The 17,148-nt window shown below is 50.0% G+C and overlaps 1 protein-coding gene across 5 annotated transcripts in view; it reads right to left on the bottom strand.

The window, feature by feature from the left end:
- The window catches only part of Exn (Ephexin), a 197,379-nt gene that overhangs the window by 142,547 nt on the left and 37,684 nt on the right, over nucleotides 1–17,148 (bottom strand). For all 5 annotated transcript variants that reach the window (XM_075686831.1, XM_075686833.1, XM_075686829.1 and 2 more), the window contains exon 3: nucleotides 3,154–3,453. In XM_075686831.1, coding sequence (XP_075542946.1) covers nucleotides 3,154–3,453 — 300 coding nt within the window. The remainder of the gene's footprint in view (nucleotides 1–3,153; nucleotides 3,454–17,148) is intronic.

Here is a 17,148-nt window from a genome sequence, read left to right as displayed (position 1 = left end):
TTGGTTGCCTTCGACGACGCCTTCTACGTCAGCGGGTGTTTCGGTGCCGACCAAAATAACAATGCTGGAGCGAGGCGGGCTGCTCACTTGATCTTCGAGCACACTCAAGGCGTAGTGACTACGAGGGCTCTCCGGCGGTATCGCTTTATCTTCCGACAGAGTTATTGACTTCGACCTGAGGTCGATGATTGCGCCGTGTTGGTTCAGGAAGTCCATACCGAGAATGACGTCTCGTGAACACTGTTGGAGGATAACGAAGGTGGCAGGGTAAGTCCGGTCATGAATGGTTATTCTTGCCGTGCAGATTCCAGTCGGCATTATGAGGTGTCCTCCAGCGGTCCGAATTTGAGGGCCTTCCCATGTGGTCTTAACTTTCTTCAACTGGGCAGCGCTGTGTGCACTCATGACTGAGTAATCAGCCCCTGTGTCCACTAAGGCGGTAACTGCGTGGCCGTCGAGAAGCACGTCGAGGTCGGTGGTTCTTTGTCTGGCGTTGCAGTTAGGTCTTGGCGTCAGATCACGGCTTCATCGTGCTGAACTGAAGCTGGAACGGCACGTGGTCAAGTCGTCTTTCGTCGGTGCAGTCTTGGCTTCCTGACTTCGTCGGGACGGCGGCGTGTCATTATGTTGTCGAGATGGTCTCTTCGTCGTCTTTGTCGGCAACGGAGGATCTTCGTCAGTTCAACGAACAGCAACCGCACCTCCATCGGTTGCTGCTTTTAGTTTTTCGGATATGGGCTCGCAGAGCGGCCCCGGCACTGCGGCGACACTGCGGCGACAGGTAGCAGCCTGGTGACGGCGAACGGGACGGTCGTCGAGGGCTCCACTGAGTGGCGGCCAGGTAGTCGGCGATATCGCGAGGTCGTTCGCCAATCTGTGGTCGTGGCGCGTTAACGGCGAACCCTCGGAGTCCCATCTCCCGGTATGGGCATCGGCGGTAGATGTGCCCGGCTTCTCCGCAGTGATAGCAAAGCGGGCGGTAGTCGAGGGCGCGCCAAACGTCAGTCTTCCTTGGAACGCCGCGTGAGGTGATGGCTTGGCGTGCTGGCGGCGGGGGTGGTGGTGGACGACGGAACTGTGTCGTCACTGGGCCCTGTCGTGGGCGCGCAAGGGGAACGTGACGGCGGGCTACAGCGGTGCAAGTCATTGCTTGCGGCTGAGGCTGTGGCGATTCATGGTGTACTCCGAGTTGCTGCTGGAGCTCCTCACGTACGGCGTCGGCAATTGAAGCCACTTGAGGCTATGATGAAGGCAACAGCTTCTGTAGTTCCTCCCGCACGACCACTCGGATAGTCTCGCGCAGTTCGTCGGTGGCCAGTGACGCAACTCCGGCGTAGTTTGTCGAGTTCGTGCGGCAGTTGAATTGCCGGTTCCGCATTTCCAGTGTCTTCTCGATGCTAGTGGCCTCGTGAAGAAACTCGTCGACGGTCTTCGGTGGGCTTCGTACCATTCCGGCGAAAAGTTCCTCCTTTACACCACGCATCAGTAGACGGACTTTCTTCTCCTCGCACATTTCCGGGTCGGCGTGGCAAAATAGGCGGCTCATTTCTTCTGTAAAGATTGCGGTTGTTTCATTAGGTAGCTGGACCTGGGTTTCTAACAGCGCTTGGGCTCGTTCTCGGCGTACGACGCTTGCGAATGACTGCAAGAAGCCGCTTCGGAACAGCTCCCAGGTCGTTAAGGTGGCTTCTCGGTTCTCGAACCACGTCCTGGCAGCGTCTTCCAATGCAATGAAGACATGTCGCAGTTTGTCGTCGCTGTTCCAGTTGTTAAAAGCAGCGACTCTCTCGTATGTCTCAAGCCAGCTTTCTGGGTCCTCAAACGTTGAACCGCGGAACGTCGGAGGCTCCCTGGGCTGCTGCAGCACGATGGGGGACGCCGGGGCTGCCATTGGGGTGGACTTGGTGGCGATCTTCTTGGTCGTCTCAGGCAAAAGTCCATGCTCTGGGGGCAGTCCTTGCAGCCTGCAGCTACCTCGCTGGTTCTTGGCGACGTTGGTGTTCTCTTTGCGGTCCGGGCTTGGATCACGACTTGTCGGGGGCGTCCAGTACATGAACGAAAAGCACCTCCACCATATGTCACGTGGTGGTGACGAAGAACACAGTGGTGGTGACGAAGAACACAGTAGCAATACTGCGAAAGACAAAACTAACTTTTATTGGGCGAACCTGTGACACTTATAGCACAACGATAGCGGCGAACACTGTCGGCGATCGTAGAAAATCTGATCAGCGGGTCAAGCGCGTCGGCTTTTATAGATCAGTCATCGAATGTTCCAGATTAACCGCTGGGACCCGCGTGTCTTCCACAAAGCTCTACACTATTCGGGTTGTGCACACATGCAATCAGATTACACAAGTTGCGGTGAAAGACAGTGGACGGAACCATCGCTAACATTCCAGAAACTTCTTTTACATGCAGGCGCGTCCTGCGCTGTGCGATAACATTTGTTAGGCGGCGAAACGTGGTCGCTAGATAAAGATAAGCACATATGTCAATATAAAGCTAGGGGTTCCCGAAATACCAGTTTGCAGTTGTATTATCTAATTTCAGGTGAAAATGCGATCGTATCAACTGTATGAAAATACATTGCTTCAGTGGGGTGTTGGCCAGGAAAAGAAACAAAAAATGTATTATCCACCCCTCGCATGCTGCAGTCCGGGTCCTATCCCAGCCTAGCCAGGGTCAGCAGGCACATGGACTCGTTCGAGCCCAATTGTCCGGATTGCGGAGATCCCTTCTGCCCTTTAGAACGCATGCTCTGGTGGTGTCCCTCGTTGCGGGACCACGATCATCTCACCACGGAAGAAGAGTGGGAGGAGGCGCTCAAGAACGCCAACCTCACTGCTCAGCTACGGGCCATCCTGAGAGCCTGCGGCGCTGCAGTCAGGCACAGCCTGCCCATCCCTACGTGGGAGCGGCTCGCAGTGACTCCTCCCTTGTAAGGGGGTTTTTGAGTCGCTCCTCACAACCAAAATAAAGTTCTTTGCCTGCCTGCCTGCCTGCCTGCCTGCCTGCCTGCCTGCTAGAAACACATACTATGCAGAATTGTATCAATGAGATTCCACAGTATATTCCGTGGCACTGTCGCCTGCCTCGCAAAACTCGCAGGTAACATTAACAGTGAGCAAAATTGCAATGGCAGCCAAGTACCCTTCTCGTCTCGTGTCCACAGGAAGGAGTGATTGGCCAGAGTTTCCCTGGGGGCAGGGCTGGTGCACCGTGCCTCCAGGTTGCGCACAGCCACCTGCACAGCAGTCAGTGGCTTCTGCTGCGTCAGCACTGAATGGGTCCTTCGCACCGCTGAGGGTCGGACGATGCCGGACGTGGCTCGGAACGATCGACGGTTTGCAACTGTCGTCGCCCTCCTCCCAACACTGGTAGGCTCGGCCAAGCTGAGCTGCTCAAAGCTCTTGGCAATGGATGCAACCCGTGAACCAGGCCTTGGAACAACTGCGCCAGTAAGTGCCTTCATTCACTTCACATGCAATGTGGGAAGAACCAAGTCATCTGATAGTAGTGCACTTATTACAGCCAACATTTCATCAGGGGGGAAACAGTCAGGTGCACTACGCATAGGCATATGCATGCTTATGAGGTTGGTGATGCAATCCAATGCAGGCAAGCTAGAAAGACAGCGCACTCTGTTTATATGGAACCCCTAGGATTTTCTAACTTGCACCACACAGTCAAAATAAATACATTAATTCTGGCGTTCTGCATGTCAAAACCACTATGTGAATATGAGGCATGCCGAAGTAGGTTTAATCTTGAGCATCTGGTATATCTAAGTTCACAAACTTTTTTGCATATCCCCTCCCATCAATGTGCACTAGAGTGCATTCTTTACAACCCAGAATGGGGTCACCTCTGAGATCAAATGACATGATACTGGAACCTAGAATAGTGCAAGAACTACAGAGAGCCTTAAAGGAAAGCTTTAACTGAAGGAAAATGCAGCATCAGCCAAGGCTTGCGACGTGACTTTTCAAAACTCCACTTAACACTTCAAGGAAAAACACAAAAAAGAAATCCTTCACATAAAAAATGAACCAGCAATTCCTTCACAAATCTTGCATGCAAACCACAGTGTCAGTGAGGTCAGTGTGACGTCGCAGATTTCACAGCATTTTTGAACATTTTCAGGCAGGTAAGTTTCTCCAAGTTCCCAGGTTGACTCTTTGCACGCTTTCAAACGCAACGTAATACTTTTATTTGGACAAGAATATACTAACCAAGATGAGATGCAAAAATTCAAGAAATTACAGGGACTAATGCAGACTCTGCAAAGCAACACCATTTTGCTCAGGCTGTGGGTAACAGATGCCATAAATGGCATTGTTTTGGTCAGTCCTTGACATAGTGCATTGGGAAAATCCTGTTTTCAATTGTAGTCATAGAAAACACCATTATGCTTCCATGGCATAACAAATGTGGTCCAACACAAGAGTAGCTCTGTCCTGGCTATACTTTTGTTTCTATGAAGTGCTAACAAGTGAATCAAGAAAAAGGGTACTTGGAAGGAAAACAGGAAAAAAAAAATGTACTCATGAAAGAAATATAGCAAATGAGGGGCAATGTGGAGAGAACCGAGCTGAGCATGCACACCACGAGTGAGGAGAACAGCAACAATGGATGATGTCGTAAATTATAGTAATGGAATAAAATACAGATGAACTTATTTTGTATATGCGCAACTCCAGATATTACATTTGTTTGTATTTCATGGTATTTATTACAAGTGCGTACTTGCATAAGTTATTTACATAGTGGCCAAGACAGCCATAGCCGTGTCTACGAGCACAAAACAAACACTTCACAGTACAATTATCAAAGTAAGCAGCTCTTTAAAAGGGAGGCAAAAGGATACACTGCATCAACGATGGATACCAGTCTGGTTGGAAGTCTCTTTCATCACAAAAGTTTTTCAGTTGTGAAATCATCTGAATGAAATGAGACTGCGAAGATGCCATTGGTTCTGCATGCAGATCTAACACGCGAGTTTTCCACAAACTGTGCAGCGCCATAAGTAACCTCATGTCAAGTCACATCTCCATATTTAGGTGGCATAAGATAAATTACATTGCTACATATCACACAAATTTATGTTTTAATTGAGTTATGCATTGAATTGCAATTGTATATACACGACTTCCTCATACTGCATTCCTTTTATTTTCACAATCTTTTTCAGTATGTCCAATGAGTGCATTATGACAAAATACAATGTCTTGCAGGTTGTGCAACATGTCTCCCTTGTACTGTCACTGATTCATGATCCTGACGTGACATACTGTCGTGGTTTTGTACACTATGTTTAACACTAGCAGGAGCCCCCTACAGGTCTGCCAACCTTCTGCTGTCCCTCAAATGTCTTTACTGGGAAGCAATCTGTAAGCAGCTGCAGCCTCAGTCTATAGAAAAATGCATGCATGATCAGACAGAATCTGCATGCAAAGGGCTCGTCTCTGGCAACCACAGGCTGACCTCGTCTCTCAGCTAGAACTTTCTGGATTTTGGTTGTGCTGATCACAGCTGCTCTCTAGGGAGTCAACCACTTTACCCATTTCCGTCAGCCCCTTCCAGACTGATGCCAGGACAACGGGAGGTCCCACATAGTTTTTTTTTTCTCACCCCAACCACTTTATGTGAACAGTGGATCAGTTGCAAATTGCAGACTGCAGTTGAGGCAAGTGTTGAGGTGGGAGAAATTTCATTCCTTTCAGCTCCAGCTCGGCTCTAGAGATTTCAACGGAGGACATGGAAGCCAAAATACGCAAGGTGTGCATATGCATCCGGCGATGGCACTATGCACTGCCGCTGCATGACAGATATGCCACATAATGCAAAAGCTGTCAGGGCACAATTTCCAAAGGAATCCATGTGTGGAATACCTTGCAAGAGTGAGTCGTCCACACCTTTTGTCCAGCACATTCCAAGTGTTGTCTGCACAGGCTGGGTACAATGAGGCCTCCATCAAAAAGGCGTCAAGTGCTGGAATGCAGTGCAACTAGGTACACTAATCAGATGAACTAGTGGAAGCACACTTCAATCTGTAGTGTGTAAATATGTGTGCTTGAAGAGGGCTTTGTCTTCAGCTTGAGATTCTTTATGTTTGCATCAAATGTGGCACATATATGTGAAACTTGCGAGCAGCTTTTAAATAAATTGCTGCCAATAAATAGTTTGCTTTCATTGTGTTTAAACTGTTTAATTTGCTATATCAAGCACTTGTGCACATCACAGCATCGGGAACCAAGGGGTTGCAGTGGAGAACCAGAACCGGGGGGCCAGTGTAGCAAGCCCTTAGGACGGACTAGCACGTGCCATGCTTGCGCCACGAGCATGCGCTGCCCAACTTTCTTTCATTTTTTTGCAGTGCCGACTGAGAGCACTGACCGAAAGCGCCGACCGAGAGCACCAACCTTTAGTGTCTGAGCGTAGCGGTGTCGGTGAGTGCCACAGGGCCCCTCGTCCAGACGAAACGGCGAAATGTACTTGTAGATGAATTGGAGACAGTGCTGTCTTGGTTACATGCAGATTGGCAAATATGGCAGCGACATCTGCGGGGAGCTCCGTGGGAGGCTTCTCGAGGTATGCCGGTTTGAGTCTGTCTAATGAGACTACCTCTTCGCGACCATTCAATAGGATGGTGGTGGACTTCGGCACCTTGCGGAGGACACGGTACGGCCCATCGTAAGAGGGTGTAAGAGGTGCTTTTACGGCATCTCATCCGAGAAAAACGTGGGTCGAAGACGCAAGGTCCAGATGCATGGAGATGATGTGGTCCGAAGATTGAGGCATGACAGAACGCAGTTGCTGAATGCAGTCCTGTAGGCATCGAAGGTACTGCAGTGGCTGGGGTGAGGGGTCTGAAGGAACGAACAAGTCTCCAAAGAGCCGCAGGGGTGCACCATAGACAAGTTCGGCCGGACAACAGCCAAGGTTGTGACAAAGGAGAGCATGCAGGCCGAGAAGCACCATAGGAAGGTGCTCGACCCAGTGCTCCCAATCGAAGCGCACAGTGAGGGCAGCCTTAAGCTGGCAGTAGAGTCAATCAACCATGCCGTTGGCACTGCGATGACATGCTGTGGTACGACAGTGTTTTGTGCCAAGCAGGCGAATGAGGGAAGTGAAGAAGGTACAGTACAATTGCCGGCCGTGATCAGTGGCCACGATGCTGGGGCCACCGAAGTGGGAGACCCATGCTGAAACAAAGGCTTTCATGACTGTTTCCGCAATGATGTCCAGAATGGGCATGGCTTCGGGCCAGCAAGTGAAGCGGTCAATCATGTAGAATGTAGAATCATGTAGAATGTACCGGCTGTTGTGCAAGGAAGGAAGTGGTTCAACCAAATCAAGATGGACGTGGTCATAGCGACAGCCAGGTGGCAAGAAAGACTGTGTGGGAGTCTTCATGTGGTAGGTCATTTTGGCGGTCGGGCATGCGAGGCACGAACGTGCCCACTGGCGACCATCGGTGTTAATGCTTGGCCAGATGTAGCACTGTGTAATGAGGCGCTGCGTGGCTGGGATGGCAGATGTCGTGAACGGATTGGAACACCACACGACGGCAGGCAGCCGGAATAAAAGGACAAGGTGCAGCCACTGACATGTCACACCAGAGTGAGCCAGGCACAAACAGGTGGGGAATTAGTTGCAGATGAAGGGAACGGGGATAGTCATGCAGAGCTTGCAGCTCAGGGTGTTCTATCTGTGCCCGAGCAAGATGTTCCCAGTCCACAGTTGATGTAGAAGTCCGAGGGAGGTGATGCGCGAGAGTGCATCAGCTGCCTTGTTTTCAGTGCCTTTGATGTGCCGGATATCCATAATGAACTCCAATATATAAGCCAGTTGACGAAGTTTGAATTTCACATGCGATATACTAGGAATAGTTTCTACGGAAGACATACACCAGAGGCTTATGATCTGTTAGAACATAAAATGGCTGGCCCTCCAAGAAGTGCCGGAAGTGCTGGATGGTGGAGTAAATAACGAGCAGCTCACAGCCAAAAACGGCCTAGCGAGTCTCAGCAAGTTTGAGCTTCTGAGAAAAGAAGCCATGTGGATGTCACACGGAGCCAATTTGCTGCTGGAGAATAGTGCCAATGGGTACACTGGAAGACTCCACCTTGATATGAGTAGACACGTTAGTTCTTGGGTGGATGAGAAGCACCGAATCGGTGACTGCTTGTTTAGCAGCCCTGAAAGCAGCTTGATCTTCGGGAGACCAGCAAATCGTGGATAAGGAGCCCTTGATCATGCAAAGGTCAGTCAATGCGTGTAAAAGCTCAGCGCAGTATGGGATAAAGTGTCAGGAGAAATTAACTCCGCCCAGGAACTCATGCAGCTGACGTAGCATAATGGGTGCTGGGAAATGTTGCATGGCCTGGACGCGGGAGGGCAACAGATGAATTCCCATCACCGAGATGTGGTGACCTAGGAACTCAAGCTCAGAAGACCCAAAGACACATTTCTGGGGGTTGACAACCAGGCCAAATTGTTGAAGGCACTGGAAAAGTTCCCGGAGATGACGCTCATGTTCTTGTGGATTGGGACTCGTGACGAGGATGTCGTTGCTGTAGGCAAATACAGCCAGGAGTCCGCACACTACCTCGGCAATGAATATAGAACGTTTCAGCTGCGTTGCATAGCCCAAAGTGCATGCGCGCACTCAAACAGGCCGAAGGATGTAGTAATGGCCATCTTTGGGATATCGGCAGGCTCAATGGAGATTTGGTGATAGGCCTTCACAAGGTCCACTTTACTAAAGATTTTGCATCCTTCAAAGTGGCCTATGAAACCTTGGATGTGTGGAAGGGGATAGCAATCATGCACTGTGTGAGCCTCGAGCACTCGTTAGTCGCCGCCAGGACACCAGTCACCTGGTTCTTTCTTGGGCACCAGATGAAGTGAGGAAGCCCGACTGCTGGATGAAGGGCGAATAATACACAGCTGGAACATGTGCTTGAATTCCTGTTTAGCAATGGCCAGACGGTCGCCGAAGAGGCGGCATGGACGAGCTGCGACAAGTGAGCCACGCGTGACAACATGGTGGGTTACGCTGTGCTTGGGTGGCCGATTTAAATTACAGGGCCTCGTCACCACAGGAAAGTCTTCGAGGATGTGAGCGTACGGGCATGGTGCAATCAGCGTGCGAACGCCCGTGAGAGCAACAGCTGACAGACCTCCAGGGATGGAGAGTCGCGTCTTGCTGTCGATCAGGCGGCGCCGACACATGCCAACGTTGAGGTCGAAATGGGTCAGGAAGTCAGAGCCGAGGATAGGCTGATTGATGTCGGCTACAATGAAGACCTACCAAAATGTGCGCCACAGGTCAAGAGTGAAGGACTGCAGACCACACGTGGTGATAGAGGTAGAGTTCGCCACGCGATCACGCTTGGAAGACAGCAGTACGCTGACTTTGGCACCCGTATTCACAAGGAAACGTAGGCTGAAAATGCAGTCCATGACGATGAAGAGGCGGCTGGGTTGTAAGTCGAGGTCACAAGCCGCCGTCAGTGATCTCGCAGTGCATTTCCAGACCATTGGCATGGGGACTTGCACTGGCGGGCGCGGTGGTGGAAAGTGCGATGGTACCAACAAATGGCCAAGCTTTGAGGACTGCACAACCGGGGACTGCTTAGGGAAGAGGGACAGCGGCTGAAACGTGAGGAGGAGCCACGCTGGTCATGAGAGGATGTTCAAAGGAGACGTCCGATGCAGACATCCGATGGAGAAGGTGGCGAAAGAAGAAGTAGCGTTGTGGACTCTATCAGCAAGCTGGGCGAGGTGGTCAAGGGTCCAGTCTCCTGCAGCTGTCAAGACATGGTGGGCGGACTGCAGCAAGCGCTGCAGGAAGTGCTCCTTCAACAGCGCACCATTCGCGTTGACGTTACTCGAGCCCAGGAGCCATTGCATGTGGTTGAGCAGCTGGGAAGGGCGGCGATCTCCAAGCTCCTCGGAGGTGAGCAGGTGCTGGAGGTGTGCGCTCTCAGACACCATGGTGCGGTCCAAAATACTCTGCTTCAGTTGCTGGCAAGGGGCATCCCCTAAGGTGCAGCGATGATGTCCGCCACCTCGTGAGCAACCTCAGGAGACAGGTCGACAAGTAAGTGGTGATACCAAGAAGTTTCCGAGGAGATGTGGTGTAGATCGAAGGAGGCTTTGACCTGGGTGAACCAAACCTGTGGGTCCTTGTGCCAGAATGTGGGCAGGCAAATCTGTAGAGCAGCTACGTCCCGAGGGCACGAGGTAGTGTCTGGTGGAAGGCTGCCTGAGGGCAGTAGGTTGCTGGGGTCGGTCATCTCGTAGTCTGAAATCACCAATGTCGGGAACTGAGAGGTTGCAGCGGAGTGCCAGAATCAGAGGACCAGCATAGCAGGTTCTTAGAATGAACTAGGGCGTGCCCTGCTTGCGCTGCAAGCACGCGCCACCCAACTTTATTTTTGTCATCTTTTTGCATTGCCGACTGAAAGTGCCGACCTTTAGCATCTGTGTATAGCAGCGTCAGTGGGCGCTACTGTAGTATTTATTTTATAGATGAGGAATACAAGCCGTATTCTACTCAAAACTGCCTTCCAGCACTGGTGTGCCCCTGGCATGGTCATACTCAGGTCTCAGTACAAGCTTGGTTCTTTAATAGGCATACGGTAGCACGATTAAAAGACAGGTTAATAGAAGACACAGTGGGGGACACAGCGCTGCGTGTGTCCCTGTGTCTTCTTTAGTCCTGTCTTTTAATCACGCTACTGCACACCTGTTCAAGATGCGTTACGAACAAGCCCCACATTGCAACCCTCGTGGTTCTCTACACCATCTTCCATTATTTACTTTTACCTGAAGCAATAATTTAAATCTGCTTCAAGTTTATATGTACGCTTAGAGATATACCATGAGGAATTCGGCCACAAATAAACGACTGGCACTAACTTCTATTTTACACTTGCGGTGTAAATTGGAGTGTAGGTGGGTGGAACAAATATAGATTCTTTTAAAACAAGGTTATAATGGTAAATTTTAAGAAAGAGGCAAAGACGGGAACACTTATGACGCACTGAAAGATCTGGCAGGTTTAAACTAGTCTTCATTGATGTGACGCTGGCATGACATGAATAATTGGAAAGAATGAAACAAGCGGCTCTATTTCATAGAACCACTATACAGTAGAATCTCGTTACAATGAACTTTGTGGGACCACCGAATTTAATTCGTTAATTTGAATTATAGTAGTACTGAAAAACCAATATTTTCATGTCAGTAATGTAACACAACGAAAATTACATATCTTAGCAACAGATGCACGTGTTCGTACGTAAATAATAAACGAGAATGCTGGGCACAGTTTAACTACAATTTATTGCTTGAAGAAGTCTGTAATCTTCTGGCAAGTAGACAGCAAGCGCTGCAGGACGAACGCCTCCATATCCTCGACCTTCCTCTGAACGTCATTGGGGACATCTTTACAGCGCCCGAGGAATGATCGCCTCTTTTCTAGGAAAACTAAAACATCCGAGCTGGAAACAGTCTCTTCCTTTTTGTGTGTTGATCCAGTGTCAGCATCGTCTTCGTCACTACTGCAATCTTCTTGCTCACACGCTTTATTCACAATGTCTTCATTGGTGAGCTCCGCGGATGTAGCCGCCGCGCTGTCGCTGTCAATGTAATCATCGAAGGTCACTGCGGTGTCGATGGGGAGCTTCTCTGTAAGCTCATTCCACAGTTCTGGGTTGAGCTCCGCTGTGTCCTCGCAGTCTTGTGGCATAGGTGATGCCTTTAAAAGGCCTGCCTTTCACTAGCAGTTGCTGATCCTGCTTGCCTTCATGTTCCACCACGACCCTGTAAGCATTTCTGCAGCTTGATGGATGTTTACCTGTGTGGGCAGCTTCCGTCGAATATCGATCAGGAGGCAAGGCACAAGATGCTTCTGAAATGCGGCCTTCACACATCTGATGATGCCCTCGTCCAAAGGTTGGCGCAAAGAAGTACAATTTGGGGGCATAAATTCAAGTTGCACATTGCTCAATCGCACGTTCACGATATGCGCCAAGCAATTGTCAACAATGAGGATAATTTTTTTGTAATTCTTCTTCATTGTGTCATCAAGCTGCAGCAGCCACTGAGTGAACAATTCTCACGTCATCCACGCTTTTTTGTTGGCTCGGTAGTCGCAAAGCAACGAGACAACGTTTTTCAAGCAGCGTGGCTTAGGAGACTTGCCAACAACTAGCGGCTTGAGTTCTTCCGTGCCCGTGGAGTTGCAGCAGAACAGAACCGATAAGCGGAAACGTGATTTCTTTCCGCCCTTGCACCTGCCACCTTTGAAGTTCATTGTTTTATCAGGCAACAACTGATAAAAGAAGGCTGTTTCATCGCCGTCTGGAGAGAAAGACTATGATCTCTTGAAAGCGCTCGTTCCACTAAGTAACCGCACTCTTGGCACCTGCTGCCTTTTCTTAGCCACAAGCAACCTGCCACGCAACGCCATTCCTTTTCTGGAAGCGGTAAAGCCATCCGGCACGTGCATCGAAACCGGAGATGTCCAAGGTGGCTGTGAACTGTAGCGCCTTCTCTTGAATAATCGGGCCTGACAAGGGCACATTGTTTTGTCTGGCATCCTTAAATCACGTGAGGATGACGTCGTCGACGTTCTGGTAGTTGCCAAGCCACAAGCGCTTTCTTGAGGGAGCCAACTATGACTCTCCGATGCAATTTCATGATCTTTTCCCGATCCTTGAGCATCTTTGCCATTGTTGACGGGGGAATATTATACTTCCTGCACAGGTCGACTTGCTTTCTTCCAGCATTCAGCTGCGTGAAAATGTCCACTTTTTTGTTTTCATGGAAATTGGCATCGCTTTTTTTTAACGCCGGGCCAGGAGAACACATTGTCAGCAAAGCGAATGCCACAACACAATCCCAGCACCAATAACTTCGCAGCTCCTGCTGATCGCTATCAACATGGTGACGCTAGGCCTACGACATAGTAGGAGAGTCTGAACATGACCATACGCGACACTCACGCTGATGCCGATGTTGCTGGGGCTGTACCCGTTGAAACGGGTTCCCCAGCGCATGGCTGCTGCTGCTGCGGATGATGATGATAGGTGTAAGCCTCGGGGATTCGGTACCGAAACTTCAATGGAACTTCATAATAACAAAGCATCTTGGTAATTACGAGAGTAACTTACGTACGTTATTCTGAAATATTCGGTAATCTCTAATTCGTAGTACTGAAAGCTTTTTACATTGAAAATATAGCCATTTTGGCGGGGATTAAAAAAAAAAAATCTGAAATCTGAAAAGTTAGTTAATGTGGTGTTCGTAGTAACGAGATTTTACTGTACATTCAAATGCGTTAATAAGAGTGAGCTGACTTGGGTGCCAAATCGCAGAGGCGTATTCCAGTTTTGGTCTAACAAGTGTTCTATAAAGAGAGAGGTTAAGAGAAGGTGGTGCAGAGTTAAAATTCCAATGCAGATAGCAAAGAGTGCAGTTAGTGTCGGTAGAAACGTAGTCTACATGGACGTGCCATGATAGACTGTTAGCGATTTGAACTCGAAGGTGCTTGCAGCATGCAACAGGTGACAAGGGATAATCATTAAGAATATAGTCGCGTGCAGGAATGGTATTAGGACGACAAGTCACATGCACGACTATATTTTTCAGTATATATAATGTCATGCACCATTTAGAACACTACTGTGACACATTATTAAAATCGTGTTGAAGCTTGCTAATGTCAGACGAGTCAGTAACCTTATGATAGAGAATGCAGTCAACAGCAAACATTTTAAAAGACAAGAACCTGTGGCAGTTACGAAGGTTGTTGTAGCAAGCATGTGATGCCCCCTCAGGCATAATGTTTGTTCACCGCTAGGCTCGGTGGCCTGCCAAGCTCGGCAGGCAGCAGGTCACCGCACTGCAATAAACACCGATGAGCATGGCTGCTCGCGGTCAGTCATCGTTCAGCACCACCATGCTGCGGAGCGTCCGTCTATCGGAGGGTGCCTCGAGCCCTCCCTTGTTCACGAACCCGGGTGGATCGTGACACTGGCGACAAGTACCCACGGATCGTCCCACGCCGCCGCAAGCTGCGAAACACCGCCCCCCGTTGCTGCTGCCATGCCGCTGTACAGAAGGCTTGAGCCGTTCGAGGGAGATGGGTCTGCCTGGCCAGTTTACGAGGAGCAAGTCCACGTGTTCTTCCGGGCAAGCGACACACCCGACGTGAAACAGCGGGACATTTTCCTGGCCAACTGCGGGACCTGCGTCTTCAGCTTCTTGCTCGACCTTCTCAAGCCAGCCACACCGCACATTATGATGCTGGGTGAGCTGCTTGCCATACTGTGTTCACATTTCAACCCAGCACCGTCCACACTAATGGAGTGTTTCCGCTTCAACAACCGGAGCCGCCGGGAAGGAGAGAACCTCAGGCAGTTGCTGCGCTACGAGGGTTAGCGAGTGCCTGCGTTTTCGGGGACAAGCTAGACTCGCTGCTCCGGGACCGTTTCGTCTGCGGCATCAACAACCCCGCCATGCAGACACGACTCCTGGAGCTTCCCAACCCCTCGCTGGACGCTGCCGTGAAGGCAGCGCTGGCAATGGAAGCTGCCGCCAAGGACGCCGGCAAGATTTCCCGTGCGACTGGCTCACCGTCGGCGACAAAGGGCAGTACCTGCGGTCGCTGTGGTGGTGCCCACTCCCCCCCTACAGTGCCAGTTCTCTCAAGCACAATGCTTTGCGTGCGGGAAAACTGGGCACCTGGCATGTGTATGCCGAAGGGGGAAGACGAACAGCAAACAGCAGCCTCGCTCAAGCCCAGGTACCACACAGGCCCGCGGCCAGGGTAGCCGTAGCAAGGGTATGCGGTGGGGGCGTGCGGCCGCAGGCTCAAGTTCTTCCGCGGCGAGGTTCCACGTCGTGGCCGAGGACCCGCCGATTTTCGACATGTGGCACACAGGCTTTGTACCGTCGTCTGTGCCGCTGTACATGCTGACCGTCGAAATCTGCGGGAACCCCATTTTCATGGAGCTAGACACAGGGGCCAGCATGTCAGTAATGGCCGGGAAACTCCTCAAGTGTACTTTCCCCGGCGTGACCGTCGAGGCTTCAGGCGTGATGCTGCACAGCTACTCCGGGCAACTATCCCAGGTCCAGGGTCAGGCACAGGTCAGCGTTCGTTTTGGCAACAGGGAGGCAACCCTTCTCCTTTACTTAACGAAGGGGTCGTCGCCGATGCTGCTGGGCCGAAACTGGATTCATGCACTGGGCATTCGTCTGCCAGAGTACCCGGAAGACAGCCTGCATGTGGTGCAGAGCTGCCAAATCTGCCAGGAGCATCAGCGAGCCTCACGTCATGTGGAGATCACCCCCTGGCCGTTCCCACAGAGACCCTGGTCCCGCCTACATGTGGATTTTGGGGGACCCTTTAAGGGCCATTACTTCCTGGTGGTGGTGGACGCCTTTTAGAAGTGGGTGGAGGTTCTACCTGTCACCACTCCATCAGCAGGCGCGACCACTGCAGCGCTACGACAGGTCTTCGCCGCCCAGGGGTTGTTGGATGTCATCGTGTCCGACAATGGTCCTGCTTTCACCAGCGCAGAGAACCTGGCCTGGCTGACGAAGAATGGAATCCGCCGGATGATGGTTCCGCCGTACCACCCTGCTTCAAATGGTGCAGCCGAGCGGGTGGTGCAAACCATCAAAGACAAGCTCAAAAGAGCCAGACTGGGGATTTCCGGACTCAGATTGTCCAGATACTATTTCAGTACCGGACCACGCCCCACGATGTCACTGGCCGTGCCCCCTGTGAGCTCCTGCTGGGTCGGATGGTCAAAACAACCTTGGACATCTTGCATCCGGACCTCAGATCCACAGTGCTCTTGAAGTAGCTGAAGCAGAAGCTGGCTGCTGACCAAGGGTGCCGTCAGAATCAGAATCAGAATCAGAATCCACTTTATTTCCAACATACTAGTTGGGGGCCCCCAGGCAAAAAGCTGTCGCAGGCAGCTTGACAGGACCTGGGGGCCTACAGAGAGCAGCAGGCAGTGGATTTTACAAATTCGAACAATTGTAAATACATACAGACATTATGAAGAAATGAACTTGTTTCATACAGATGCAGCATACAAGGTGGACACTATCACAGAATGCATAAACAGTGCAGGAAATGTAGCAGCCAGGGAAAAAGAGAAAAGTTCATTGCTTCATAAGGTAATCACGCACCTCCGATTTAAACGTGCTGAGTGGGGCACTGAAATTAATGTGACTTTTTAAGAGGTTGTATAGTGTTGGTATGCAGCAATCCAGCCTAGATCTACCGTAATTTGTACGTGTACACGGCACTGGTATTAGCCTGTTACGTATGCTGTAGTCATACGGGGCGTGTTCTGTATTGTGCGGGAGTTTATTTTTATACATATAGAGAGATAGTTTATAGTCATATAACTTAGACGCTTTAAGCATATTATGTTTAATGAGTAAGGGACCAGTGGGTAATAGGCTGGGGTGTTCATTAAAGTTCTCAAAGATTCTTAATACCTTCTTTTGGAGCCGCCCCAGTTTGTTATAGTTGGTGGTTGTTGTAGTGCCCCAAACTAAAGTGCAATATGAAAGACGTGAGTAAAAATTAGCATAATATATTGCATTCTTTAGTCTAATTGGAATTAATTCCCTCAGTCTGTAGAGGCAACCAACTGCTTTGCCTAATTCAATCGTGAGCTTAGTAATGTGCATGTTCCAAGACATTGTTTCTTCGAACCAAACCCCCCAAAACTTTTCAGATGCAACGCGTTGCAGGGCCATTCCTTGAAAGTTCAGGGTGAGTTCGAAATCGCTTTGTTTGTTGAGAGGTTTAAAAATAATATATTTAGTTTTTTTAATATTTAAGGTTAATCTGTTAGAGTTCAACCACTGTTCAAGGTTAATTAGGTAATTGTTTATTGTTGTGTTTAGGTGGGCTAAAGTTGGTGCGGAAAAGAAAATATTAGTATCATCAGCATACATGACCAGTTTGGGAGAATTAGGCACATCACATAAGTCATTGATATAAAGTATAAACAATAAGGGCCCTAGAAACGACCCCTGAGGCACTCCATGTTTTACCACAGTAGTCCGAGATGACAAGCCATCGACTTTCACACACTG

Source organism: Dermacentor variabilis, chromosome 3 (genome assembly GCF_050947875.1).
Source record: "Dermacentor variabilis isolate Ectoservices chromosome 3, ASM5094787v1, whole genome shotgun sequence".
Taxonomy (NCBI): Eukaryota; Metazoa; Arthropoda; class Arachnida; order Ixodida; family Ixodidae; genus Dermacentor; species Dermacentor variabilis.
Note: the sequence above shows the minus strand (reverse complement) of the source record. Positions and strands in the feature narration are given on the sequence as shown.